General features: G+C 44.3%; 1 protein-coding gene across 6 annotated transcripts in view; it reads right to left on the bottom strand.

The window, feature by feature from the left end:
* Positions 1 to 27,811, bottom strand: part of Dpp6 (dipeptidyl peptidase like 6) — a 906,096-nt gene that overhangs the window by 81,141 nt on the left and 797,144 nt on the right. For all 6 annotated transcript variants that reach the window (XM_087656307.1, XM_087656309.1, XM_087656310.1 and 3 more), the window contains 2 exon segments: positions 23,158 to 23,312; positions 21,451 to 21,548 (listed from right to left, as the gene is read on the bottom strand). In XM_087656307.1, the coding sequence (XP_087512433.1) occupies positions 21,451 to 21,548; positions 23,158 to 23,312 (253 nt within the window).

Raw genomic sequence — 27,811 nt, forward strand, 5'->3', positions numbered from 1 at the left:
CTAATCTCCACAATTCTATCTATCTATCTATCTATCTATCTATCTATCTATCTATCTATCCATCCATCCTTGCATCCACCCACACATCCACCACACACCCATTTATTCCAACGTTACAATCTAATCCATCTATTTACTGATCTGATCCAATCTAATCTAATCTAATCTAATCTAATCTAATCTAATCTAATCCAATCCAATCCAACCTAATCCATCCATCTATCTTCTACCATTCAGCAATCTAAGCTAATCCATGGGTCTGCACACCCTTCCCCCAGTCTATCTACCATCTACATATTTATCTATCCATCACACATCTACCCTTACAGGCTTTATATTGATCTACTGTCCATCAATATGTATTAAGCATTTCCTAGGCTATTCACTGGTGTCATATGAGGGCATGTTGGGTGTTTTCTGTCTTTCTGCTCTGTGTTGGGGTGGGGAGCTCACCTGTATGGATGATGTGGTGCTTTGAATAAGACCCCTTCACCCCATGCTTATATATTTGAATGTTTGGTTTTAGTAGTTAGAATATTTAGAAAGTATTAGGAAGGTTGGCCTTGTTGGAGGAGGTGTGTCACAGAGGGTGGGCTTTGAGATTTTATTTTATTTTTTCTTGGATATTTTTTATTTACATTTCCAATGTTATTCCCTTTCCGGTTCCCTGTCCATAAGCCCCCTATCCCATCCTACTCCCCCTTTTCTATAATCCCCTCCCCAACTACCCTGCTTCCCACCTCCCAACCCTGACATTCCCCTACAAAAAGGCCATGTCAAGCAGTCATGTTCTTTTTCTGCTTGCAACTTATGCATCAGGTGTGGGCTCTCAGCTGCTGCTCCAGAGCCATGCCTGCTTGCTTGCTGCCACATATCCCACCCTGGTGATCACAGACTAACTCTGAAACTGTAAGCAAGCCTCCAATTAAATGCTAATGTAACCAAGACAGATGGCATGGGGCAGAGGATGGGGTGGCTTCTGATTGCCCTGTAGGGGCACTTTCAATAGGTTAAAGGGAAGGGAGAAAGGAGGGTGATATTTATTTCTGTGGCTCTCTCCTCTGAGTCCTCTATCAAACCTAGGTCCCAGCCAATTGGTGGCCTGTTCCATCTGGCTTTCTCTCTGCCCTTGTGATCCAGTTAGAACACACCACACCTGAATCCTCAGTACTATGATAACAGAACACCAATGTTCTAGGTCACTGGCACTATAACTTCCTAGGGTCTACTAGTCCAGATCACATATTTGTAAACATCCGTCTTGTAATAATGTGGAATCAGGTTCATTTGAAGGTTGTTTTTTCTCTTCTGGAGCACAGGCATGGATAGACAGAGGGAGAAAGAAATGTGTGATCACAACTGTCCTTTGTAACACAATGCCTTACCAAAGAAAATGTTAGTCCTTGAGGGTAGAGTCTTTAACATCTCAGGCGAATTCCTGAGCCCTGTGCAATCAAGAGTCTCAAGGACTCAGCTCCCTTCTTTCACAGATGAGGAACACGGAGCGTGACTTTTGGGGTATAGGTGAAAGAAGTGATCACTGTGACTCCCAGAGAGGACATCACTCATGCTCAGTCTGGCACCGGCTTCATAACACCATCTTGTTGCCAAGGAAACATCTAGACTATCTTGGTCATGCTGGGCTATGTGAATATCCTATAGACACCTGCTTGGTGTCAAGGCCTTTCCCATCCTCCCTCTGTGAGGACGGTAGGGGAAGGTCTGGTACCTGGCTTTCCTCACCTCGTTCAGTTTCCTCCATGCTGGCAATGGCCCCAGATCCTCTGCTCAGCTCTATCTTGATACCACCCTGTCTATTTCTATTCTGGCCACTGCGAAGTCACTCACTCTGACCCCCTGGGGTCCTTCCACTGAATGCATACATTCCACGTCTGATCTTAAGTTAGTGTTCCTCTGTGGCTGACTCAGAGTTCACAGTGCCTGCTCCTCCATATCAAACTCTATCAAGACCCTCTATAAGACCCTTATCATAGCCCAAGCATGCATGGAAAAGCAGGGCCTGCCCACCTTAGTGACTGAGCACTTGCAGACCTTAAAGTCTATGATTCACTTCCCTTGACCACCCAACTTCTTTGTGATGCTATGATCTCTGTAGGTCCTTGTCCCACAGAAGAAATCTTTCTTGTTTCTGATGTAATTTGCTCACTGACCCCCAAGACTGCAGAATTCTCTCTTTATAACTTTCTTTCTCCTGTTTAAAATGTCTTTATTTTATGTATATAGGTGTTTTGCCTGCATGCATGTCTGTGCACCATGTGCATATAGTGACCATGGAGGCCAAAAGAGAAAACCAGATCCTCTGGGACTGGAATTATAGAGGACCCTGAGTTGTCATGTGGGTGTTGGGAACCAAACTTGGATCCTCCAGAAGAGAAGCAAGTTCTCTTAACCACAGAGTCAACTCTGACTCCCTGAGTTGCTTTTCTATGAGATGGTCATACACTATTGGGTCTCCTTGGTCTGAGGACTCCAGTGTGACTGTGCACTGAGACAGCAGATCTCCAAGCCTATGGGGACTTTAACCCTCGGATCACGACCTTCTTCTAAAGCCGTGGATTCCTAGGATTCTCCTTCCACCAGGCACAGAGGACATTGATGCGTTGGGTAGCTCTCTGACAGGATTCATTACAGCAAGAACAGAGAATTCAAGGGAATGGAAGAGTCAGTGGGGCCCTTGATTCTCAGTTCAAAAGACAAAGCTCTGTAGCCACTTTCCTGGAGACACAGGAAGAGACTTGATGACAGTAAATCCTTGAACAAATCTGCTGATGGCACCTGAGTATCAGGCTTACAGTAAGCACTTTGAATATATCTCCTGACTGTGAGAATCTGAAGAAGGGTTGGAGAGGAGGAACTTCTGCTTCCAAAGGAAGCTGAGGGCCAGGGAGGAGTTCAGGTGGCAATGGACTCTGGCTTTAGAGACCCAGGCCTAGTCCTGTAAAGGACCAGGGGTCCCTTTAGCAGTCACCTGCCCTCTTCTTGGTTTTGGTCTCTGTGAGTCATAGGAGGTAATGTGAGGAAGTGAGGAATCTTTAGAAGCTGGAGAAATACCAGGACCTTTAAGATGGGAAGGTGGTAGGGATACAGAGACAAAACTCTGACCATTCTCCCACACCTCGGGGCACACAGGCACGCCTGAAAACACACTGCAGGCCAAAGTCTGTCAAGTCCTGCTCTCTGCAGATGCCCTCAAAACAGTGTCCTGGTTTTTTAGCTGTGGCTCAGGGGAGAAGACTAGCTGTCACTTAAGGCCTTTGCGTTTACTGTCAACAGACTCGCCAGTCTTGTTACACAGTCTGGAGAAACCTTGTCCAGAACGCTGCTGACATACTCAGATGTCAATGCTGCTTTGTGCTGATGGTTACTCTATTTGCAGGCCTGCCAAAGAGCTCATCACTCACTACTGTCTCCTGACAACATCCTCAAAATGCTCCACGTGCCCCTGACACCTGAGTTACAGCACTGAGCAACAGATTGTCCTTGTTTCTCCCAAGCCTTCCCCCTGGAAATGCATCTAATCAGACTTCTGAGACTCCAATTTCCAACTTCCATGAGCTAGACATTTTAGCTAGTGAAGGTGCCTAATCCAGTTGTTGGTAGTGACTCTGTGACATCTTTTGCACAAAGGACAAGGGTTTCCCACTCCCCACCTAGAATAATGCCACTCCCATCACCCAGAAGCTTCCTATCCTGAGTAGCCAGGACTGTGGCTACTACACTACAGTGTGGCACTGTGTCTAAACCAGAAAGGAGAAAGGTTGGGTTTCACACATGTGTTGGCATAGGCTGTGCCATGGGTACTTATGTAAAGGAGGAACTGGTGGTAGAGAAGGCTTGACAGTGTCAGCTGCCAGGAAACAGGTGCTCACCAACTCCCTCTGTACAATCTGGGTGTCCAGTAAGTTGTCTGAATGCAACATTCACACTCATAGGCATTTACAATTTCTATATGGCTCTGGGGGAAAATAAGGAGAGGACAGGCATCTACAGCTACACTTGTAACTACAATACATCCCTGTCTCTATAAGTAGTCCAATTTCAATCTATATCCAGATCCAAATGTATACCCACATTTAAAAAATCATAATTAAAAAAGATATATTATTTATTTTTAGGTGTATGGAGTGCTTGTATGAATTATGTGCACCACAGGGCTATTCTCAGTGCTCCTTAACACGTTTCTCAAGATGCCTCTGATGTTGGCAGGTTCCTGATATGTTTGCGAAGTGCTCCCAACACTCCTACTGGATACTCTTGCTCTCACTCTGCACTTGGCTCCTGCCCCACCGCTTTACAGCCCACAGCAGGAAGCTGTTACAGCTTTGGGGACTGTGCACTCCCATGGAGATCCTCATTGCTCTAGTGTCTAACACAGCTCATGGCACATAGAAAAAAAATGAAGGTCTGGGAGCCATGTGGAAGGATTTACAGAGCCAGTATAGTATAGTAGAAAAGAGGCCAGGCTGGGGAGAGAAAAGAATAGCCATATGTCAGGGAAACCGACATAATGTCTGGTGTCTTTCTTTGTCCTATGCATGCCTGATGACTATAGCCTGGCTGCTGACTGTAGGTTCTCCTGCTGACTGTAGGTCTGCCTGATGACTGTAGGTCCTTCTGATGACTATAGGTCTGCCTACTGACTGTTGGTCTGCCTGCTGAATGTAGGTCCTCCTGCTGAATGTAAGTCCTCCTGATGACTGTAGATCTGCCTGATGACTGTAGGTCCTCCTGATGACTGTAGGTCTGCCTGATGACTGTAGGTCCTAGTGATGACTATAGGCCTGCTTGATGACTGTAGGTCCTCCTGATGACTGTAGGTCTGCCTGCTGACTGAAGGCCTGGCTGCTGACTGTAGGTCCTCCTGATGACTGTAGGTCTACCTGATGACTGTAGGTCCTCCTGATGACTGTAGGTCTGCCTACTGACTGTTGGTCTGCCTGCTGACTGTAGGCCTGGCTGCTGACTGTAGGTCCTCCTGCTGACTGTAGACCTGCCTGCTGACTGTAGGTCCTCCTGCTGACTGCAGGCCTGCCTGCTGACTATAGGTTCTAGTGATGACTGTAGGTCTGGCTGCTGACTGTAGGCCTGGCTGCTGACTGTAGGTCCTCCTGCTGACTGTAGGCCTGCCTGCTGACTATAGGTCCTAGTGATGACTATAGCCCTGCCTGCTGACTATAGATCCTCCCGCTGACTATAGGCCCTGCCTGCTAACTATAGGCTAGTGATGACTATAGGCCTGCCTGCTGACTGTAGGTCCTAGTGATGATTATAGGTCCTCCTGCTGACTGTAGGTCCTAGTGATGACTGTAGGTCCTCCTGTTGACTGTAGGTCCTCCTGATGACTGTAGGCCTGCCTGCTGACTATAGGTCCTCCTGATGACTGTAGGCCCTGCCTGCTGACTTAGGCCCTGCACTTCCAAGATTCTTGGCTACTTCTTCCTACATTTTCAAGGGCATTAAAATTTCGTAAAATTCTATGTGTGTGCACGAGTGCCACAGAGCATATGTGGAGGTCAGAAGACAGTGTTTGCAAGTTGGTTTTGGATCAGGCTTGGTTGCAAGCATCTTTATCCACAGGCCCAGCTTACTATTCCTTGAGGCATTTGGAAAAGTTCCTTTTACACCCTACATGAGGCAAGGGTCTCATTTCACTCTCTAAATTTAAAGTATTACTTTTTCCTCTTTATTTTTGTCTCTGTATGTGTTTACCACATGTGTAGGGCTGTCTATGGAGACCAGAAGGTGACAGAGTCCCCTGGAACTGGAGTCACAGGCAGTTGTGAGCTGCCCAACAGATATGCTTGGAACCAAACTCTTCATCCTCTGGGAGAGTAGTAAGCACTCTTAACCACTGAGCCAGCTCTCTAGCTCCCTCATTTCACTTTCCTCAATGGAGGCTATTGCCAGTGTCTAATGTTAGTCTCCATCCTCAGGAAGGACAAATGAAGAAATCTATCCTCAAAATTCTATAGAAATCATAACTTTGGTTCTAATATTTAAAGTAACTTACTCAATACTCAATCAAAACACATGATTCCCTGTTACAGAATGGTAGTACAGACTTGTGTGTTTGTGTGTGTGTGTGTGTGTGTGTGTGTGTGTGTGTCCCTGCCTCACCCACTCCAATTGCAGGTGGGGTCAGAAACTGTAACAAGTCAATAAAGAAAAGCTGGTGGCCCTCCTGGTTCTAAAAGGGACATCAGGTAACCCCAGGCTCTCAGGAAGGGCTTTCTGGGGCTAAGGGGTTCTAGTGAGGAATGTTGGGGCATGCTGGAATGATCAGTGAAGTAGAAGGTTTGAGGGATGAGCACTTCAGCTGTTGTAGAAGCTGTTCCTTCCCTGTGTGAGGAGGGAACCACAGAGGCTCTAAGCAGGGGCTTCAGTTTGGAGACTCACTGGATAGGGAAGGCAGGAGAGTAATAGGCCGTGGAGGTGACGGGCCATGGAGGTGATGCTGGTGTGCAAGGGAAGGGATAGGTGGGAGGAACACCTTCTTGCTATAGTCAAGGACATGAGCCAGCTGTTCAAGGAATAGGTAGAATAGCCCAGGCTGGGATGGGGAAGCTTTAAGGTCTGAGTGCAGGAAGGGGATCAGGCATTCCAGCTTGCTGAAGTCTGCTCAGTTTCTGATGCCAATTAGAAGTGTCAGGTGACTTTCATCCAGCCTTCCTGCAAGGGTGAATGAGATCCTGTACAATTCAGAGAAGTGGCCCTTCCTGTGTTGACTGCTTCTGACTGACTGGGCAACTTCTAACCCTGCTACTGCAGAAGACTCTTCTGGGATCTGCCTGCTGGAGCTGCAGGAACCCAGCAAGTTCCATGCCACATGTCTGTCAAATTATCTAGATATGCAGCTTCTCTAATAGCATCTGGACCCATCTGGACACATGCTTCTGTCCTTTGTTAACTTAAGAGTTAAATAAAGTTTTAACCTCAAGTCCCTATTTCATCTGAGACTCATAATTCAACTGCTTAATTGACAATGCCCAGTGGTGATGCTAAGTAGCCAGTTACCAATATAAACATGAACTTTATTGGTAAGTGGGGTATTCTTGAGGGGAGAGCTGTGGCTTGCAGGCAATACTCCCAGTCAGTAGAATGATGGCTGTATGGGCCAGACCTGTGGTCTCTGCACCACCAACTAGAGTTTGACAGATACCCAGAAGACTACACTGAAGTAGAAACTTCTGGTTTCTTTGGAAAGTCATTTATGCCAAATGATTTTTTTTATGGAGCACACAGCAGACGTGAAAGATGTGTGATGTGAAGGAGTATAAATATGATCCCACAGACACTGTGAGACAAGCACTGACCACTGGTTTGGTTTGCTCTGCTTCACTATTCCTCTCTAACGACACACATGCATTGGTGCTTAATTGGTGCATGCATTGGTTTGCTTTACATAGTACTGTTGAGCTCAATTTGTGCTAATGCTGTCATTGGAATAAACTTGCCCAAGAACTGCTCATGAGGTTTCTGGGGCAACTTGCAGTCTCTCCTCAGGCTGGTTGGCTAGATTTGCAGTTTCTTTAAGATTGAACTACACCAAGAGAGAATCTCAGGTGTAGAAGATACCTTAGAAGAGATTAACACAACTGTCAAAGAAAATTCAAAACAAAAAAAACTCCTAACCTAAAACATCCAGGAAATCCAGGACATAATGAAAAGATCAAATCTAAGAATAATAGGAATAGAGGAGCGCAAAGATTCCCAGCTCAAAGGACCTGAAAATGTCGTCAACAAAATGATAAAAGAAAACTTCCCCAACCTAAAGGAAGAGATGGCTGTACATGTACAAGAAGCCTATAGAACACCAAATAAACTGAACCAGAAAAGAAAATCCTCTTGTTACATAATCAAAACACTAAATGCACAGAACAAAGAAAGAATATTAAAAGCTGCAAGGGAGAGGGCCAAGTAATGTATAGAGGCAGACCTATCAGAATTATACCAGACTTCTCAACAGAGACACTAAAAGTCAGAAGAGATGGGACAAAGGTCATACAGACTCTAAGAGAACACAAATGCCAGCCCAGGATTCTATACCCAACAAAACTCTCAGTCAACATAGATGGCAAAACCAAAATATTCCAGAACAAAAACAAATTCAAACAGTATCCATCTACCAATCCAGCCCTACAGAGGATTCTAGAAAGAAAACCCCGACATAAGGAAAAAGACAAGATATTAATCATCTCTCAACAAAGTCAAAAGGAGAGAACCACATGCACATAATGCCACATATAAACAAACATAACAGGATCTCTCAATATTAATGGATTCAACTCACCTATAAAAAGATATAAGGTAACAGATTGGATATGCAAACAGGATCCAGAATTTTGTTGCATCCAAGAAATATGCTTCGATAACAAAGACAGACACTATCTCAGAGTAAAAGGTTGGAAAAAATTTTCCAAGCAAATTGTCCCAAGAAACAAGCTGGAGTTGTCATCCTACTATCCAATAAAATAGACTTTCAACCAAAAGTTATCAAGCAAGATGAGAAAGGACACTTCATATTCATCAAAGGAAAAATCCACCAAGAGAAAGCCTCAATTTGAACATCTATGCCCCAAAGGCAAGGGCACCCACATTCATAAAAGAAACTTTACTAAAGCTCAAATCCCACATTGAATTCCACACAATAATGCCACATATAAACAAACATAACAGGATCTCTCAATATTAATGGACTCCCTATAAAAAGATATAAGCTAACAGATTGGATATGCAAACAGGATCCATAATTTTGTCTGGGGGATTTTAACACCCTATTATCAATAATGGACAGGTCATTGAAACAGAAACTAAACAGAGAGACAATGAAACTAATACATGTTATGAACCAAATAGCTACAGAACATTTCACCCTAGACCAAAGAATACACCTTGTCCTCAGCACCTCATGGTACATTCTCCAAATTTGACCATGTAATCTGTCACAAAACAGTTCTCCACAGATACAAGAAGAGTGAAATAATTCCATGCACCCTGTCGGATCACCACAACCTAAGGCTGGTCTTCATAACAACAAAAACAACAGAAAATTCACATGGAAACTGAACAATGCTCTCTACTCAATGATAACTTGGTCAGGGAAGAAATAAAGAAATCAAAGACTTCCTGGAATTCCATGAAAATGATGATACAGCATACCCAAACTTATGAGACACAACAAAAGCAGTGCTAGGAGGAAAACTCATTGCATTAAGTTCCCTGGTAAAGAAACTGGAGCGTCCTTACAGTAGCAAGTTAACAGCACACCTGAGAACTCTAGAACAAAAAGAAGCAAACTCATCCAAGAGGAGTAGATGGGCAGGAAATAGTAAAACTCAGGGCCCGAATCAACCAAATAGAAACAAAGAGAACAATACAAAGAATCAACAAAACCAGGAGCTGGCTATTTGGGAAAATCAACAAGGTAGATAAACCCCTAGCCAAACTAACCAGAGGGCACAGAGGCAGTATCCAAATTAACAAAATCATAAAGGAAAAGGGAGACATAACAAGAGAAATGGAAGAAATTTTAAAAAATCATCAGATCCTACTACAAAAGCCTATATTCAACAAAACTGGAAAATCTGGATTAAATGGATGATTTTCTAGATATATACCACAGAATAAGGTTAGATCAAGAGCAGGTAAACTATCTAAATAGGCCCACATCCCCTAAGGAAATAGAAGTCATTAAAAACCTCCCAAACAAAAACCCCAGGTCTAGACAGCTTTAGTGTAGAATTCCACCAGACTTTCAAAGAAGACCTAATACCAATACTCCTCAAACTATTCCATGAATTAGAAACAGAAGGAACACTGCCAAATTCATTCTGTGAAGCCACAATTACTCTGATACCTAAACCACACAAGGATGGAACAAAAAAAGATAACTTCAGCCCAATTTTGCTTATGAATATTGATGCAAAAATACTCAATAAAATTCTTGCAAACTGAATCCAAGAACACATTAAAACCATCATTCACCATGATTCAGGCCAGGAATGCAAGGTTGGTTCAATATATGAAAATCCAGTAATGTAATTCACTACATAAACAAACTCAAAGAAAAAAAAACCACACAATCATCTCCTTAGATGCTGAAAAAACATTTGACAAAATGCAACACCACTTCATACTAAAAGTGTTGGAAATGTCAGGCCCATACCTAAACATAATAAAAGCAATTTACTGCAAACCAACAACCAATGTCAAATTAAATGGACAGATACTTGAAGCAATCCCAGGGACAAGACAAGGATAAGACTCTCCCCATATCTATTCAATATAGTACTCGATGTGCTAGCTAGAACAAGAAGACAACAAAAAGAGATCAAGGGGATACAAATTGGCAAATAAAAAGTAAAAGTATCACTATTTGCAGATGATATGATAGCCACCCCAAAAATTTTACCAGAGAACTTCTACAGCTGATAAACAACTTCAGCAAAGTGGCTGGATATAAAATTAACTCATACAGATCAGTAGCCTTCCTTTGTATAAATGATAAACAGCTGAGAAAGAAATTAGGGAAATAACTTCCTTCACAATAGCCACAGATAATATAAAATATCTTGGGGTAACTTTAACCAAGCAAGTGAAAGATCTCTATGACAATAACTTCAAGTCTCTCAAGAAAGAAATCAAAGAAGATCTCAGAATACGGAGAGATGGTGTAAGCAACACCCCACGAGCAAACTTGAGCCTCGGGACCACAGGTAAGACAAATCTTCCTGCTCCAAGTGACCTGCCTGGTGAACTCAGGACACACAGAGGCAAAATTCCTCTAGGATTGGACACTTCCGGTATTTAGCGGGAGTCCCAAACCCGCGGATCCCTGCCCGCAGCAGCTCTCTGCCCCCAAACCCCGTGGGAGAGAGACCTCACTGCCTGGTCAGGTGGGCACTCCTGAGGCTGCAGAGCAGAAGAGACCACCAACACTGCCCACCCCTGCCCACATCCCTGGCCCAAAAGGAAACTGTATACGGCCTCTGGGTCCCCGTAGAGGAGGGCCCAGGAGCAGCAGATCCACTGCATCTGAGACACCGCCAGAACTTGAAGGGACCGACCGGATAAACAGTTCTCTGCACCCAAATCCTGTGGGAAGGAGAACTAAACCTTCAGAGAGGCAGACACGCCTGGGAAACCAGAAGAGTGCCCACATCTCTGACGCCAGAGGAAAACACCAAACGCCATCTGGAACCCTGGTGCATGGAAGCTCCCGGAAAGGGTGGCGCAGATCTTCCTGGTTGCTGCCCCCACGGAGAGTTCATAAGCAACACCCCACAAGCAAACTTGAGCCTCGGAACCACAGGTAAGACAAACCTTCCTACTCCAAGCGACCTGCCTAGTGAACTCAGGACACAGGCCCACAGGAACAGCTGAAGACCTGTAGATAGGAAAAACTACACGCCCGAAAGAAGAACACTCTGTTCCCATAACTGGCTGAAAGAAAACAGGAAAACAGGTCTACAGCACCCCTGACACACAGGCTTATAGGACAGTCTAGCCACTGTCAGAAATAGAAGAACAAAGTAACACTAGAGATAATCTGATGGCGAGAGGCAAACGCAGGAATTCAAGCAACAGAAACCAAGACTACATGGCATCATCGGAGCCCAATTCTCCCACCAAAGCAAACACGGAATATCCAAACACACCAGAAAAGCAAGATCTAGTTTAAAAATCATATTTGATCATGATGCTGGAGGACTTCAAGAAAGACATGAAGAACTCCCTTAGAGAAACACAGGAAAACATAAATAAACAAGTAGAAGCCTACAGAGAGGAATCACAAAAATCCCTGAAAGAATTCCAGGAAAACACAATCAAACAGTTGAAGGAATTAAAAATGGAAATAGAAGCAATCAAGAAAGAACACATGGAAACAACCCTGGATATAGAAAACCAAAAGAAGAGACAAGGAGCCGTAGATAAAAGCTTCACCAACAGAATAAAAGAGATAGAAGAGAGAATCTCTGGAGCGGAAGATTCCATAGAAATCATTGACTCAACTGTCAAAGATAATGTAAAGCGGAAAAAGCTACTGGTCCAAAACATACAGGAAATCCAGGACTCAATGAGGAGATCAAACCTAAGGATAATAGGTATAGAAGAGAGTGAAGACTCCCAGCTCAAAGGATCAGGAAATATCTTCAACAAAATCATAGAAGACAGCTTCCCTAACCTAAAGAAAGAGATACCCATAAGCATACAAGAAGCCTACAGAACTCCAAATAGATTGGACCAGAAAAGAAACTCCTCCCGTCACATAATAGTCAAAACACCAAATGCACAAAATAAAGAAAGAATATTAAAAGCAGTAAGGGAAAAAGGTCAAGTAACATATAAAGGCAGACCTATCAGAATCACACCAGACTTTTCGCCAGAGACTATGAAAGCCAGAAGATCCTGGACAGATGTCATACAGACCCTAAGAGAACACAACTGCCAGCCCAGGTTACTGTATCCTGCAAAACTCTCAATTAACATAGATGGAGAAACCAAGATATTCCATGACAAAACCAAATTTACACAATATCTTTCTACAAATCCAGCACTACAAAGGATAATAAATGGTAAAGCCCAACATAAGGAGGCAAGCTACACCCTAGAAGAAGCAAGAAACTAATCGTCTTGGCAACAAAACAAAGAGAAGAAAAGCACACAAACATAACCTCATATCCAAATATGAATATAACAGGAAGCAATAATCACTATTCCTTAATATCTCTCAACATCAATGGACTCAACTCCCCAATAAAAAGACATAGATTAACAAACTGGATACGCAACGAGGACCCCGCATTCTGCTGCCTACAGAGTGAAAGGCTGGAAAACAACTTTCCAAGCAAATGGTCAGAAGAAGCAAGCTGGAGTAGCCATTCTAATATCAAATAAAATCAATTTTCAACTAAAAGTCATCAAAAAAGATAAGGAAGGACACTTCATATTCATCAAAGGAAAAATCCACCAAGATGAACTCTCAATCCTAAATATCTATGCCCCGAATACAAGGGCATCTACACACGTAAAAGAAACCTTATTAAAGCTCAAAATACACATTGCACCTCACACAATAATAGTAGGAGATTTCAACACCCCACTCTCATCGATGGACAGATCATGGAAACAGAAATTAAACAGAGACGTAGACAGACTAAGAGAAGTCATGAGCCAAATGGACTTAACAGATATTTATAGAACATTCTATCCTAAAGCAAAAGGATATACCTTCTTCTCAGCTCCTCGTGGTACTTTTTCCAAAATTGACCATATAATTGGTCAAAAAACGGGCCTCAACAGGTACAGAAAGATAGAAATAATCCCATGCGTGCTATCAGACCACCACGGCCTAAAGCTGGTCTTCAATAACAATAAGGGAAGAACGCCCACATATACGTGGAAGTTGAACAATGCTCTACTCAACGATAACCTGATCAAGGAAGAAATAAAGAAAGAAATTAAAGACTTTTTAGAATTTAATGAAAATGAAGGTACAACATACCCAAACTTATGGGATACAATGAAAGCTGTGCTAAGAGGAAAACTCATAGCTCTAAGTACCTGCAGAAAGAAACAGGAAAGAGCATATGTCACCAGCTTGACAGCACACCTAAAAGCTCTAGAACAAAAAGAAGCAAATACACCCAGGAGGAGTAGAAGGCAGGAAATAATCAAACTCAGAGCTGAAATCAACCAAGTAGAAACAAAAAGGACCATAGAAAGAATCAACAGAACCAAAAGTTGGTTCTTTGAGAAAATCAACAAGATAGATAAACCCTTAGCCAGACTAACGAGAGGACACAAAGAGTGTGTCCAAATTAACAAAATAAGAAATGAAAAGGGAGACATAACTACAGATTCAGAGGAAATTCAAAAAATCATCAGATCTTACTATAAAGCCTATATTCAACAAAACTTGAAAATCTGCAGGAAATAGACAATTTCCTAGACAGATACCAGGTACCGAGGTTAAATCAGGAACAGATAAACCAGTTAAACAACCCCATAACTCCTAAGGAAATAGAAGCAGTCATTAAAGGTTTCCCAACCAAAAAGAGCCCAGGTCCAGACGGGTTTAGTGCAGAATTCTATCAGACCTTCATAGAAGACCTCATACCAATACTATCCAAACTATTCCACAAAATTGAAACAGATGGAGCACTTCCGAATTCCTTCTATGAAGCCACAATTACTCTTATACCTAAACCGCACAAAGACCCAACAAAGAAAGAGAACTTCAGACCAATTTCCCTTATGAATATCGATGCAAAAATACTCAATAAAATTCTGGCAAACCAAATCCAAGAGCACATCAATCATCCACCATGATCAAGTAGGCTTCATCCCAGGCATGCAGGGATGGTTTAATATACGGAAAACCATCAATGTGATCCATTATATAAACAAACTGAAAGAACAAAACCACATGATCATTTCATTAGATGCTGAGAAAGCATTTGACAAAATTCAACACCCCTTCATGATAAAAGTCCTGGAAAGAATAGGAATTCAAGGCCCATACCTAAACATAGTAAAAGCCATATACAGCAAACCAGTTGCTAACATTAAACTAAATGGAGAGAAACTTGAAGCAATCCCACTAAAATCAGGGACTAGACAAGGCTGCCCACTCTCTCCCTACTTATTCAATATAGTTCTTGAAGTTCTAGCCAGAACAATCAGACAACAAAAGGAGGTCAAGGGGATACAGATCGGAAAAGAAGAAGTCAAAATATCACTTTTTGCAGATGATATGATGGTATATTTAAGTGATCCCAAAAGTTCCACCAGAGAATTACTAAAGGTGATAGACAACTTCAGCAAAGTGGCTGGGTATAAAATTAACTCAAATAAATCAGTAGCCTTCCTCTACACAAAAGAGAAACAAGCCGAGAAAGAAATTAGGGAAACGACACCCTTCATAATAGACCCAAATAATATAAAGTACCTCGGTGTGACTTTAACCAAGCAAGTAAAAGATCTGTACAATAAGAACTTCAAGACTCTGAAGAAAGAAATTGAAGAAGACCTCAGAAGATGGAAAGATCTCCCATGCTCATGGATCGGCAGGATCAATATAGTAAAAATGGCCATTTTACCAAAAGCGATCTACAGATTCAATGCAATCCCCATCAAAATACCAATCCATTTCTTCAAAGAGTTAGAACAATTTGCAAATTCATCTGGAATAACAAAAAACCCAGGATAGCTAAAAGTATCCTCAACAATAAAAGGACTTCAGGGGGAATCACTATCCCTGAACTCAAGCAGTATTACAGAGCAATAGTGATAAAAACTGCATAGTATTGGTACAGAGACAGACAGATAGACCAATGGAATAGAATTGAAGACCCAGAAATGAACCCACACACCTATGGTCACTTGATTTTTGACAAAGGGCCAAAACCATCCAATGGAAAAAAGATAGCATTTTCAGCAAATGGTGCTGGCTCAACTGGAGGTCAACATGTAGAAGAATGCAGATTGATCCATGCTTATCACCCTGTACAAAGCTTAAGTCCAAGTGGATCAAGGACCTCCACATCAAACCAGATACACTCAAACTAATAGAAGAAAAACTAGGGCAGCATCTCGAACACATGGGTACTGGAAAAAATTTCCTGAACAAAACACCAATGGCTTATGCTCTAAGATCAAGAATCGACAAATGGGATCTCATAAAACCGCAAAGCTTCTGTAAGGCAAAGGACACTGTGGTTAGGACAAAATGGCAACCAACAGATTGGGAAAAGATCTTTACGAATCCTACAACAGATAGAGGCCTTATATCCAAAATATACAAAGAACTCAAGAAGTTAGACCGCAGGGAGAAAAAATAACCCTATTAAAAAATGGGGTTCAGAGCTAAACAAAGAATTCACAGCTGAGGAATGCCGAATGGCTGATAAACACCTAAAGAAATGTTCAACATCTTTAGTCATAAGGGAAATGCAAATCAAAACAACCCTGAGATTTCACCTCAGACCAGTGAGAACGGCTAAGATCAAAAACTCAGGGGACAGCAAATGCTGGCGAGGATGTGGAGAAAGAGGAACACTCCTCCATTGTTGGTGGGATTGCAGACTGGTACAACCATTCTGGAAATCAGTCTGGAGGTTCCTCAGAAAATTGGACATTGAACTGCCTGAGGATCCAGCTATACCTCTCTTGGGCATATACCCAAAAGATGCCCCATATAAAAAAGACACGTGCTCCACTATGTTCATAGCAGCCTTATTTATAGTAGCCAGAAGCTGGAAAGAACCCAGATGCCCTTCAACAGAGGAATGGATACAGAAAATGTGGTACATCTACACAATGGAATATTACTCAGCTATCAAAAACAATGACTTTATGAAATTCGTAGGCAAATGGTTGGAACTGGAAAATATCATCCTGAGTGAGGTAACCCAATCACAGAAAAACACACATGGTATGCACTCATTGATAAGTGGCTATTAGCCTAAATGCTTGAATTACCCTAGATGCCTAGAACAAATGAAACTCAAGATGGATGATCAAACTGTGAATGCTTCACTCCTTCTTTAAAAGGGGAACAAGAATACCCTTGGCAGGGAATAGAGAGGCAAAGATTAAAACAGACACAGAAGGAACACCCATTCAGAGCCTGCCCCACATGTGGCTCATACATATACAGCCACCCAATTAGACAAGATGGATGAAGCAAAGAAGTGCAGGCAGACAGGAACCGCATGTAGATCTCTCCTGAGAGACACAGCAAGAATACAACAAATACAGAGGCGAATGCGAGCAGCAAACCACTGAACTGAGAATAGGACCCCCGTTGAAGGAATCAGAGAAAGAACTGGAAGAGCTTGAAGGGGCTCGAGACCCCTATGAACAACAATGCCAGGCAACCAGAGCTTCCAGGGACTAAGCCACTACCTAAAGACTATACATGGACTGACCCTGGACTCTGACCTCATAGGTAGCATTGAATATCCTAGTAAGAGCACCAGTGGAAGGGGAAGCCCTGGGTCCTGGTAAGACTGAACGTGATTGTTGGGGGGAGGGCGGCAATGGGGTGAGGATGGGGAGGGGAACACCCACAAAGAAGGGGAGGGGGAGGGATTAGGGGGGTGTTGGTCTGTAAACCGGGAAAGGGAATAACACTCGAAATGTAAATAAGAAATACTCAAGTTAAAAAAAAAATCCACCTGAAAAAAAAAAAAGAATATGGAGAGATATCCTATGCTCATGGATTGGCAGAATTAACTGTAAAAATGACCATCCTACCAAAGGCAGTCTAGGGATCCAACACAGTTCCCACCAAAATCCCAACATAATTCTGCAAAGACAAGGGAAGCAATTCTCAAATTCATCTGGAGAAGCAAAAAACCCAGAATAGCGAAAACAATTCTTAACAATTAAAGAACTTCTGGGGTCACCATCCCTGATCTCAAGCTATTCCTCAGAGTAATAATGATAAAATAGACAGATCGATCAACAGAATAGAATTGAAGACATGGAAATAAAACCACACACTTATGGACACTTGATCTTTGACAAAGAAGCCAAAATTATACAATGGGAAAAAGAAAGCATCTTCAATAAATGATGCTGGTCTAACTGGATGTCTGTATGGAGAAAAATGAAAATAGACCCATAATTGTCACTTTGTACAGAGGTCAAGTCTAAGTGTATCAAGGACCTCAACATAAAACCAGATGCACTCAATCTAATAGAAGAGGAATTGGGAAAGAGTCTTGAATTCATTGGCACAGGGAGAAATTTTCTAAACAGAACTCCAAAGGTTTAGGTTCTAAGATCAAGTATTGATAAATGGGACCTCATGGACTTGGAAAGTTTCTTTAAGGCAAAGGACATAAACAATAGGACAAATCAGCAACCTACAGATTGAGAAAAAAATCTTCACTAACCTCATATACAATAGAGGGCTAATATCCAAAATATATAAAGAACTCCAGAAGCTAACCTTCAAAAAAACCAAACAACCTAATCAAAAAGTGGGATACAGAACTAAACAGAGAATTCACAACAGAGGAATCCTGAATGGCTGAGAAGCACTTAAAGAAATGTTCAAAGTCCTTCCTGATCAAGAAACTGCAAATCAAAATGATCCTGAGATTCCTCCTTACACCAATCAAAATGGCTAAGATCAAAAACTCAGGTGACAACACATGGCGTCAAGGATGTGGAGAAAGAAGAATACTCCTCCATTGCTGGTGGGATTGCAAACTGGTACAACCACTCTTGAAATCAACCTGGAGGTTCCTCAGATAATTGGAAATAGATTTACCTGAAGACCCAGCAATACCACTCTCGGGCATATACCCAAAGATGCCCCACCATACCACAGGATAACTGTTTCACTATGTTCATAGTGGCCTTATTTGTGATAGCCAGAAGCTGGAAACAACACAGATGTCCCACAACAGAATGTATTAAAAAATGTGGTTCATATATACAATGGAATTCTTTTCAGCTATTAAATGGACATCATGAGTTTTGCAGACAAATGGATGGAACTAGAAAATATCATCCTGAGTGAGGTAACTCAGACCCAAAAGGACATGCATGGCATGTGCTCACTAATAAGTGGATATTAGCAAAAAAAAAAAAAAAAAAAAAAAAAAAAAAAAAAAAAAGGACAGAATACCCAGGATATAATCCAAAGAACTCAAAAAAGTTAACAAGCTGAAGGGCTCAACTGAGAATCCTTAATCCCACTTAGGGAGAGAGAAGAAAACAATCAAAGGAGGGGGAAGGGAGGGAGGCACCTGGGTGGGAAAGGAGAAAGGGATGGAAAGAAGGAAACATGATCAGGTATTGGGTCGGGGGAGGGAACAAGACTGAAGTCCTTAGGGCCAGGAGAAAGAATGGAAACAAGCAACCTTGAAAGGTAGGAGGTGGGGGGACCCTCTAGAATTTACCAGAGACCTGGGAGATGAGAGACTCTCAGGACTCAAAGGGAGGGACCTCAGATGAAACGCCTTACAGTGGGGAAAGGGAACTTGTAGAGCCCACCTTCAGCAGAAAGACAGGACATCAAGTGAGGGATGTGGTTACCATCCCACAGTCAAAAACTCTGACCCAGAATTGTTCCTTTCTGCAAGAATTGCAAGGGAGAAAAATGGAGAAGAGCCTGAGGAAAAGAAGGTTCAGAAACAGGCCCAAATTGGGATCCAGCTCAAGGGGAGGCCCTAAAGCCTGACACTATTACTAATGCTATGGCCTATGATGGCTGCCTTCTGAAAAATCCAACAAGCAACTGAAAGTCAGATGCAGATATTTACACCCAATCAATGGACAGAAGCTGCTGACCCCTGTGGTTGAATTAAAGAGAAGCTGGAAGCTGAGGAAGAGGGTGACCCTATAAGAAGACCAGCAGTCTCAACTAACCTGGGCCCCGAGATCTCTCAGACACTGAGCCACCAACCAGGCAGTATACACCAGCTGATATGAGGTCCCTAACATATAAACAGCAAAGAACTGTTGGGTTTGGACTCAGTCAGAGAAGCCTAACACTCAAGATACTGGAGAACTCAGGGAGTGGGAAGGTCTGGTGGGCTGGGGGTGGGGACATCCTTGTGGGGACAGGGGAGGAGGTATGAGATGTGGAACAGTCAGAGGGTAGACTGGGAGGGGATAAAGTCTGGACTGAAAACTGATTTAAAAAAGATTTACAGCTGCTGGTTCGTGCATGGTGTCTGCCTGCTTAGAGGACTGTACTGAAGCTACTGGTTTGTGTGTGATGTCTGCCTGCCTAGAGGACTGGTCCAGCTGCTAAGTTGTATTTGGTGCTTGCTATGGCACTGATCTGCTGAGAAAGAAAATGGAAGTCTCTTCCAAAGAACTACTGCTAACAGGTCCACTTTCCCTGTATCCTAGTAACTTTCCTCTTCCACTGCCTCTGCTGGGTGGTGGGCTAGAGGAGAGGTTGAATCCTTATTGAAAGTAGGTTGCAAAAAATTTATGCCTACGCTACATATAATTGTAATGGGAACTTTCCTCCTCTTTACAGAGGAGAGAACCAGCAAGAGAGGCTGGCAATGTCGAGACCACAGAACTGAGTCCAGTCTGTCGGCAGGGAACCTCATTTCATGTCAGGGATTATCTGCCTAGAGCTTTGTGGATATCAGGAAGCCTCTTCCATCCCTTGCTGGGGGTGGGTGGAAAGGGACTAAGGCAGGGCAGGAGTCTGCGATGCACAGGGAAGCCCCACAAGACTCTAAAGGTCCAAGATTTCATGTGTGTCCAGGCTGAGAAATTCTGGTCTAGTCTATGACTCAGGCAAATAGCATCTTTTATCTCACACTTTGATGATTCTTCTCAAGCTCATGGTTGTTTACATGGTTGTGACACTTTGCCTGATCTCTGTTTCACTTTCTACACTGTAAGCTTCGTGCTCACTTCTAAATTCTTAGAGCCAGGTTGAATGACAGGCAAATACCAACGGTGTGCTCACACTGAGACTGCACTCTCACATCTCTGAGCACATTTTAGAGAAATGTCTACTGGGAGAAATGTCTACAGAGAGATGGCTCGGAGGCTGAGAGTGTTTGCTGATCTTGAGGAGGACCTCAGCTTGGTTCCCAGCACCCACATGGTGGCTCACCACCATCTGTAACTCCAGTTGCAGGGGACCTGGCTCTCTCTTCTGGTCTCTGCGGCCACCAAGTGCATGCGCTGCACATAGATTTAAATGCAGGCAAAATTTTTGTAGGTACAAAATAGAAATAAATAAGCCTCTAAGGCAACGTGACACAGATCAGTAGGTGGAGTGAGTGGCATCTGTGTGTCACAGATTTGTGCTGTTCTTGAAGCATGTTATTGCATTTAGCTTAAGAAATTTGAGCAAGCAGAAGACCTGAAAGCCAGCATTCAAACTTCACATCCTGACTGCAGCTAATTCTTCATTGTCCTTGAAGTTAATCAAGCCTGTGGAAACAGCATCACCAAATTGACTAAACGAGACTCCCAATTAACTCAAACAGATGGCTGAAATTTTCCAGGTGACTTTCTGTATTAATTCAGCACGTTGGCTGGACCAGGCCCCAGGAGGCTTGGCAGGGATTGGCTGAGAAGGGAATGATGGAATAGAGGGATCTTCAGGAAAGATATGGAGCAATAACCTGAGCCATTTCATTTTAGTGGAAAAACATCAGGCAAACTGACTGGCCTTGCTCCACTTGCTCGGCCAGTGCACATGGAGGAGTCTGCCTGGTGAGGAGCCGCTGGAGACCTGTCCTAGGAAGTCACCCCAGTTCAGGTTTATGCAGTCTCAGCTGGGGGTACCTAATCCTGTCTGGCAAGGGGTAAGATCAGTCCAGGACACAAAGAGAAAGGAAGAAGCTATCCTTTTATAGAGAGTCCATTCTGGAGATCCTGCATCAATGGCTTCCTTTTGAATTTGTTCCTAATGCAATGCTATGCAACACCAACCTCATGCGGGGGTCGTCAGGTGGCATCATCTCCAGGTCGTGGGTGGGTCCATTCAAGCCGATGACGTGGAGGGAGATGCTGGGGTTTTCACTGCCAGCCTGCAAAGTGAGGGGTGAGGGGACAGAGCAGTGAGGGAGCAGCCTGGGACAAACGGCCTAGAGTCCACGGTGGCTTTACGATGTCTCTTCCTGAACATTCATATCTGGGTACCGTGGGGATTGATACTGAAGACTATAACCTCTGTGGAGGACAGATCGGTTGTGTGGCTATGTGTGGCTGTATGTGTGTATACGCAGGTGTGGATGTGACATCAGTGACATTATGTGTGTGCTTGCATGTGTTTGGAGGCCGGAGGACAACGCTGGGTGTCGTGCATCCACTTTCTTTTCTTGTGACAGCATCTCTCAGTAGCCTGGAGTTCACCAGGGCTGGCTTATCAGTAAGCCTCAGGAATTCTGTCTCAGCATTTCCAGTGTTAGGATTACAACAATAGCCTACCTCACCCAGAATTTTTTTATGTGGGGCTCAATCTCTAAGCCTCAATGCTGACATGGCAAGTATTTTACCAACTGAGCTCTCTCCAGACCTAAACCATGGAATTTTTAAAAGGCAGAGAGATATTTGGACCAGCTCTCCCTTCTTAGGAGTCTTGGCACCTTCCCGTCCCATTCAGTTCCCTGAATCTGCCAATGTCAGTGGGTACTTGGTCAGTCACATGAAAGGGAGGGAAACTGGAGAAGGGCAGGAGAGGCACAGCGCCATGAAGAGTGGAGTGTGCATAGGGGGTGTGGAGTGCTGATCTTCAGGGGCACAGCTCAGGTGGGACTCCATCAATAAGGAGCTGTAGACTTGACTAATTCGGGCAATTCTTTCAGTCTTGAGAACGAATTCTGGACTGAAAGAGGCTGGGAGAAATGTGAGGGCTGGTCTAGCTGATGTCCTCACTCCCTCTGTACATTTATGTTAGAGGGAATCTGCCCCACAGTAACAAGCAGGCTGGTGTCTGTGTGCCTCAGGGCTCTGACTGTGAGTGGGAGTGAAGAGGGCAGTAGCCAGAACTGTCAATCAGCGTTGGTGGGATTTCTATTAAAACATGGGAACCCAAGACCTGAGCAAGATAGCACTTTCCAATTTCTCACAGGTCCCAGAGCGTACTACCAAATGAAAGAATCTATTAGAGTTTAGTTTGTCAATGACATTTGTTTAGGATGTGTGTGTGTGTGTGTGTGTGTGTGTGTGTGTGTGTGTGTGTGTGTGTGTGTGAGAGAGAGAGAGAGAGAGAGAGAGAGAGAGAGAGAGAGAGAGTATATGATTGGTGTTTATATGTATGGCTAGTGTGTGTGTGTATTGTATATGTTAGGGGATAGAGAGGGGCTAGGTGGATGTGGACTTAGTCTCATACACTATAGTTAACTGAGTCCAGCTAGAGGACACAAGCTCCCAGACCCAACGGTGACTATGGACAGCATAGCATCACCAAGGCCCAGGGACAGGGGACAGAGGGAGGTCCTTCCAACCTCCTGAAGCTGCATATGCTGTAAGGAGTCAGAACTGCTGGATTTGTGTCACTTCAACCAAGACAGGACTTTAACATGAAGTAATGAGCGTTTACGGTGCCGCTGGCAAAGGCGTCTGACAATACTTGGAACCAGGGGGTGAAAGAGCTCATGAGTGATTTGGGTTTGACTGAGCCTGCCCTTCGCCTACCTTAGGATAGTGGTAGGGCTTCACAGTGGGGTAGACAGAGCCCGTGTAGGTTGGCAGCTCCATAAGTGGAACTCGGGAATCATTGATGGTGGCATAGGCGAGCCTTGTACCATCTGGCGACCACCAATGTGCGATGTGGCTCTTCAGAATCTCCTCTGTGGGAAAACAAATTAGAGAAAGGTGAGCAGAGCTGATGCTGGGGAGATGGGCTGCAGGGGCTGCAGAGAGCTACAGGGGCTGCAGGGGGCTTCAGGGAGCTGCAGGGGCTGCAGAGAGCTACAGGGGGCTGCAGGGGCTGCAGGGAGTTACAGGGGCTGCAAAGGGCTATGGGGGACTCCAGGGAGTCCAGGGGGTTGCGGGGCTGCAGGAGCTGCAGGGGTGAGTGCAGAGACCTGGGATCTGTGTGTCTGCTGTTGCCTCTAAGCTGCTGTTCGGCTCAGCTCCTGCCATTGGGCTCAGAAGTGTCTGATTCCCACAATGAAACCAGACACAGTAAACCAAAGCTCAGCCAAACACACACTGATTGTGCAAAATTGGCTTTTGTACAGGTTTGATCCCTGGACCTAAGGAGTACTTTGTATTTTCTTCTTTTTTTTTTTTTTGGAGCTGGGGGCTGAACCCAGGGCCTTGCGCTTCCTAGGCAAGTGCTCTACCACTGAGCTAAAACCCCAACCCCCTGTATTTTCTTCTTAACTGCACAATCATTGGATTTTAATTCTCTCATTCATTTCCTATCTTTTCTTTGAAAATGTCTGATACATATCACAATGCCCTTTCTCTGCTCATGGGTACTTTTGAGTTGGACTGTTATACAGCTGTAGCTTAGTGTGTGTGTGTGTGTGTGTGTGTGTGTGTGTGTGTGTGTGTGTGTGTGTGTGCGCATGCAGGGGGGAACCTCACATGTCCTTCTTCAGATGCTGTTCACCTTGCTTTGCGAGACAGGGCCTCTCTTTGGCCTGGAGGTCACCAAGTAGGCCAGGCTAGCTGGTCAGCCAACCCCAGGGATCTTCCTATCCCCATCCCCTGGAAGTGTGAGAATGTATAAGCATACTTGGCTCTTTAGTTTTACTTTGTTTTGAGACAGCATCTCACTATATAGCCCTGACTGTCCTGAACTCTATGTAGACCAGGCTGGCCTCCAGCTCAGGAAGATCCACCCGCCTCTGCCCAGAATGCCGGGTCTAAGGTGTGCACTACCATGCTCAGATATCCTGGCATTTTTTAACACGTGTATTGTGCATATTGAACTCGGGTTATTTTTACTGACTGACCTATCTCCTTAGCCAGGTAGACTGTCTTCTTGATGTGATTTTACAAAAAACACCAGAGAAAACTAGTTCACACAGTGGGCATGCTCATCAAGACAGGCCAGAGGAGAGAGGAAGCTGTGTGGAGGCTCAGGCTTAGACAACAGGTAAGTAGGGAACCTGTGTAGCCAGCTGCATGTACGCCTCTACCACAGAGGAGGAAGGAGGATGTGTCCACAGGCCTACACGTGTGCCTCAGCCGTAAACCATCTGTTTCTCTGTGTGGCTATGAAGCAAAGAGGACCAGTCCTAGAGCAAGTCCCTGCAGATGGTCTCTGGAAAACTCAGCCACCTTCTAAACACAATGCACTGCAGGGCTAGAATGGAAGGGATCTGTTGACAATCACCTATGGTGGCCTCGCAGGGCAGAGCTGGGGCAGAAGGAGGAGGGCCAGTGTCTGGGGAGACAGCAGGGGTGCCTCAGCTGGTTTGTGCCCCAGGACATCCATTAAGAGCCAGCCCAGGTAAACCTAGTAGAAAGGTGGCTGGCCACTACAGAGACAGTCAATAAAGGGACAGGCACAGTCACAGCAAAGCCCTAGAGAGATGACAACTCTGCCCTTCCTGCTGAACCCAGAGTGACTTCTCTGTCTCTGGGATGACAAGGTGCCAGCTTTGTGCAAACCAGACCACCCTCCCCTTCCTACTTCTCTCCCACCCCCACCACATCTTCACTGCACACATTTCATGTCTAGACTGGCTCTCAGCCTGGTAGGAAACACTCTGCTTTAGCCTGAGTAGCACAGCCAAGGAAGGTCATACCCAGACAAAGAGGATAGTGTCACACTGTCAATTCCATCGCCAAGTGCCAGGGAGCAGTGAACTCAAGCTCAGAGACTGTGAATGCAGGAGGGCAAATCCCCACACTTCTGCTGAACTATAGGCAACAGACGTACGCTGGGGAAGGGACAGTCATTTCTTTCACTTGTCAGTTGTGTACCAAATAGAGGCCAGTCAGGATGGAGTGGGTTCATGTAAGTTACTGTACTCAGCACACACAGCAAGACTGGGGCATCTAGAAAGATATTCTAGGGATGGAGAGATTGCTCAGGAGAGATTACAAGAGGTAGGAGACCTGGGTCCTGTCCCCAGAAAAAAATAATTAAATGAGTCGGGGTTAGTGGCACACACTTATATTCCCAGGGCTGGGGAGCTGGAGATCTCTGGGGCTCACTGGCCAGCTGGCCAGTTAAGCCTACTTGGTGATAAGGGGTCTCATCTTGGAAAGAAGGTGGGACACCTAAAGAACAACACTAGAGGTTCTCTCTGGCTTCCGAATATCACACACACACACACACACACACACACACGCACACACACACACACCTGTGCAATTGCACACAAAGAATACACACAGAGGTGGGGCTTTCCTGACACTCCACAATGCAGACTCTACAACCCCAGGACTGCAGAGTTTACCATCCCCTACCCTCGTGGGTCCTTTGCACACTATTCTATGGTGTGGTTTTTCTGTTCGTTTTGTTTTGTTTTCTTCATTTTTCTGTGTTCTGGTTGCTCATGAAGGAAACAACTCAGTATAAGAAACTAAGAGGTAAATATGGGTCAGATGAAACTCTAACAGCTTAGCATCTTATGAATGCCCCTGTTCTTCAAACACTTCCTTCAGCACAGCACTCCTTTCCTAATGAGGCATCGGTGTAATTGGTATGAGCCAGATGTACTTCAAAAATAGAGATCTGCAGATAGGGGGAGACAATTCACTCCATGAGCCCTTTACTTGGAACAAACAAGCAGCTCACTTTTCTGAGCAAGTAGAATAATAATGAGGAAACAGGAAGGCCTGTTTTCACCTCATTTGGGGGAGCAATTTCAGTACACACACACACACACACACATACATATACACACACATAATACACATACACATGCACACACACAGACATACATGCATACACAGACACATGCACACACATACAACATACAGATGCACACACAAAGACAGACATACACACATACACATATACATGCACACGGACACACATGCACAGACATATACATAAACGCACATAACATGCACACACATATACATGCACACACAGACATACATGAGGAAACAGACATTCTCACATAGACATGTGCACACATGTGCACACACACAGGTACACATACCTGAAGATACAAACATAGATACATACACATGCACACACAAGCACACACATGTACACACAGAGAGACACATGCGTATACAGACATACACATAAGCATGCACACACATACACATGCACACACATATGCACACACACAGACACACATGAGCACACACATGCACACACACTGATCCATCTGATGAGACTGGCTCGTTGACGGCCTTCTCATTGAGATGCAGGAGGAGAATTCATGCAGTTCAGCTCATGGGGGCACAGGCTGGTTTCTCTGTTGCTGATGAAATCGTCTGCCAGGTTGTTCATTTCTACCTTAAGGGTTTGTCTAGCTGGCTCAGGTGATCAAGGTCAATGTCATACCCATTGCCTGGAGACCTCCATTCTCATGCCACTGTATGTGACAAGTGTTCAGTAGTATGCCTATATGTGAGACACTGTGTGTGAGAGCACAGATATAAACTATGACTCATGATGACTTGAGGGTGGAGAGAACCATGTCCTGGTTCCTGCAGAAGGCCCACAGGCAGCTGTGGTGCTTGTTCTGGGTCCGATCGCTGGCAGAGGAAGAAAGGAATTGTGACTGTGATAAGAATGAACCTGGGGCATCTCAGGCTGAGGTGACAAGTTGGACACTAACAGGAAACTATATATGATCTCACTCACATGTGGGACCCACAGAAGGTATAGTAATGGACACAGACAGACAGAAGGCAGTGAATCTTTTTTTTTAAACTGTGGTTAACTTGACCTAAGTGACACTTATCTGGGAAGAGAAACCTCAGTTGAGAAAATCCCTACATCAGTCACCTGTAGGCGAGTGTGTAGAGCATTTTCCTGATTAATGATCTAAGTGGAAGGGTCTAACTCATTGTAGGTGGTGTCATCCTTGGGCAGGTGGTTTGGGATGCACAAAAAAGCAGGCTGAGCAAGTTATGGGGAACAAATCAGCAGTCAGAGTCCCTTCCTGGCCTGTGGTTCAGCCCTGCCTCCAGATTCCTGTCCCAAGTTCCTGCCCTGACTTCCCTTCATGAAGGCTTAGAAACTGTAAGGTGAAATAAACCTTTCCCCCCAAAGTGGCTCTGGTCATATTTTTTAAAATCATAGCAATAGAAACCTAGCTAGGAGGAGTGGGTAGGGTGAGGTGTAGGACACGTGACTCAGAGGGCTGAGTCAGCACATAAAGAGTCAGTAATGTGTCATTCATGTGAGAACTGCCGAGAGGAG

Source organism: Rattus norvegicus, chromosome 4 (genome assembly GCF_021556685.1).
Source record: "Rattus norvegicus strain SHRSP/BbbUtx chromosome 4, alternate assembly SHRSP_T2T, whole genome shotgun sequence".
Lineage (NCBI taxonomy): Eukaryota > Metazoa > Chordata > Mammalia > Rodentia > Muridae > Rattus > Rattus norvegicus.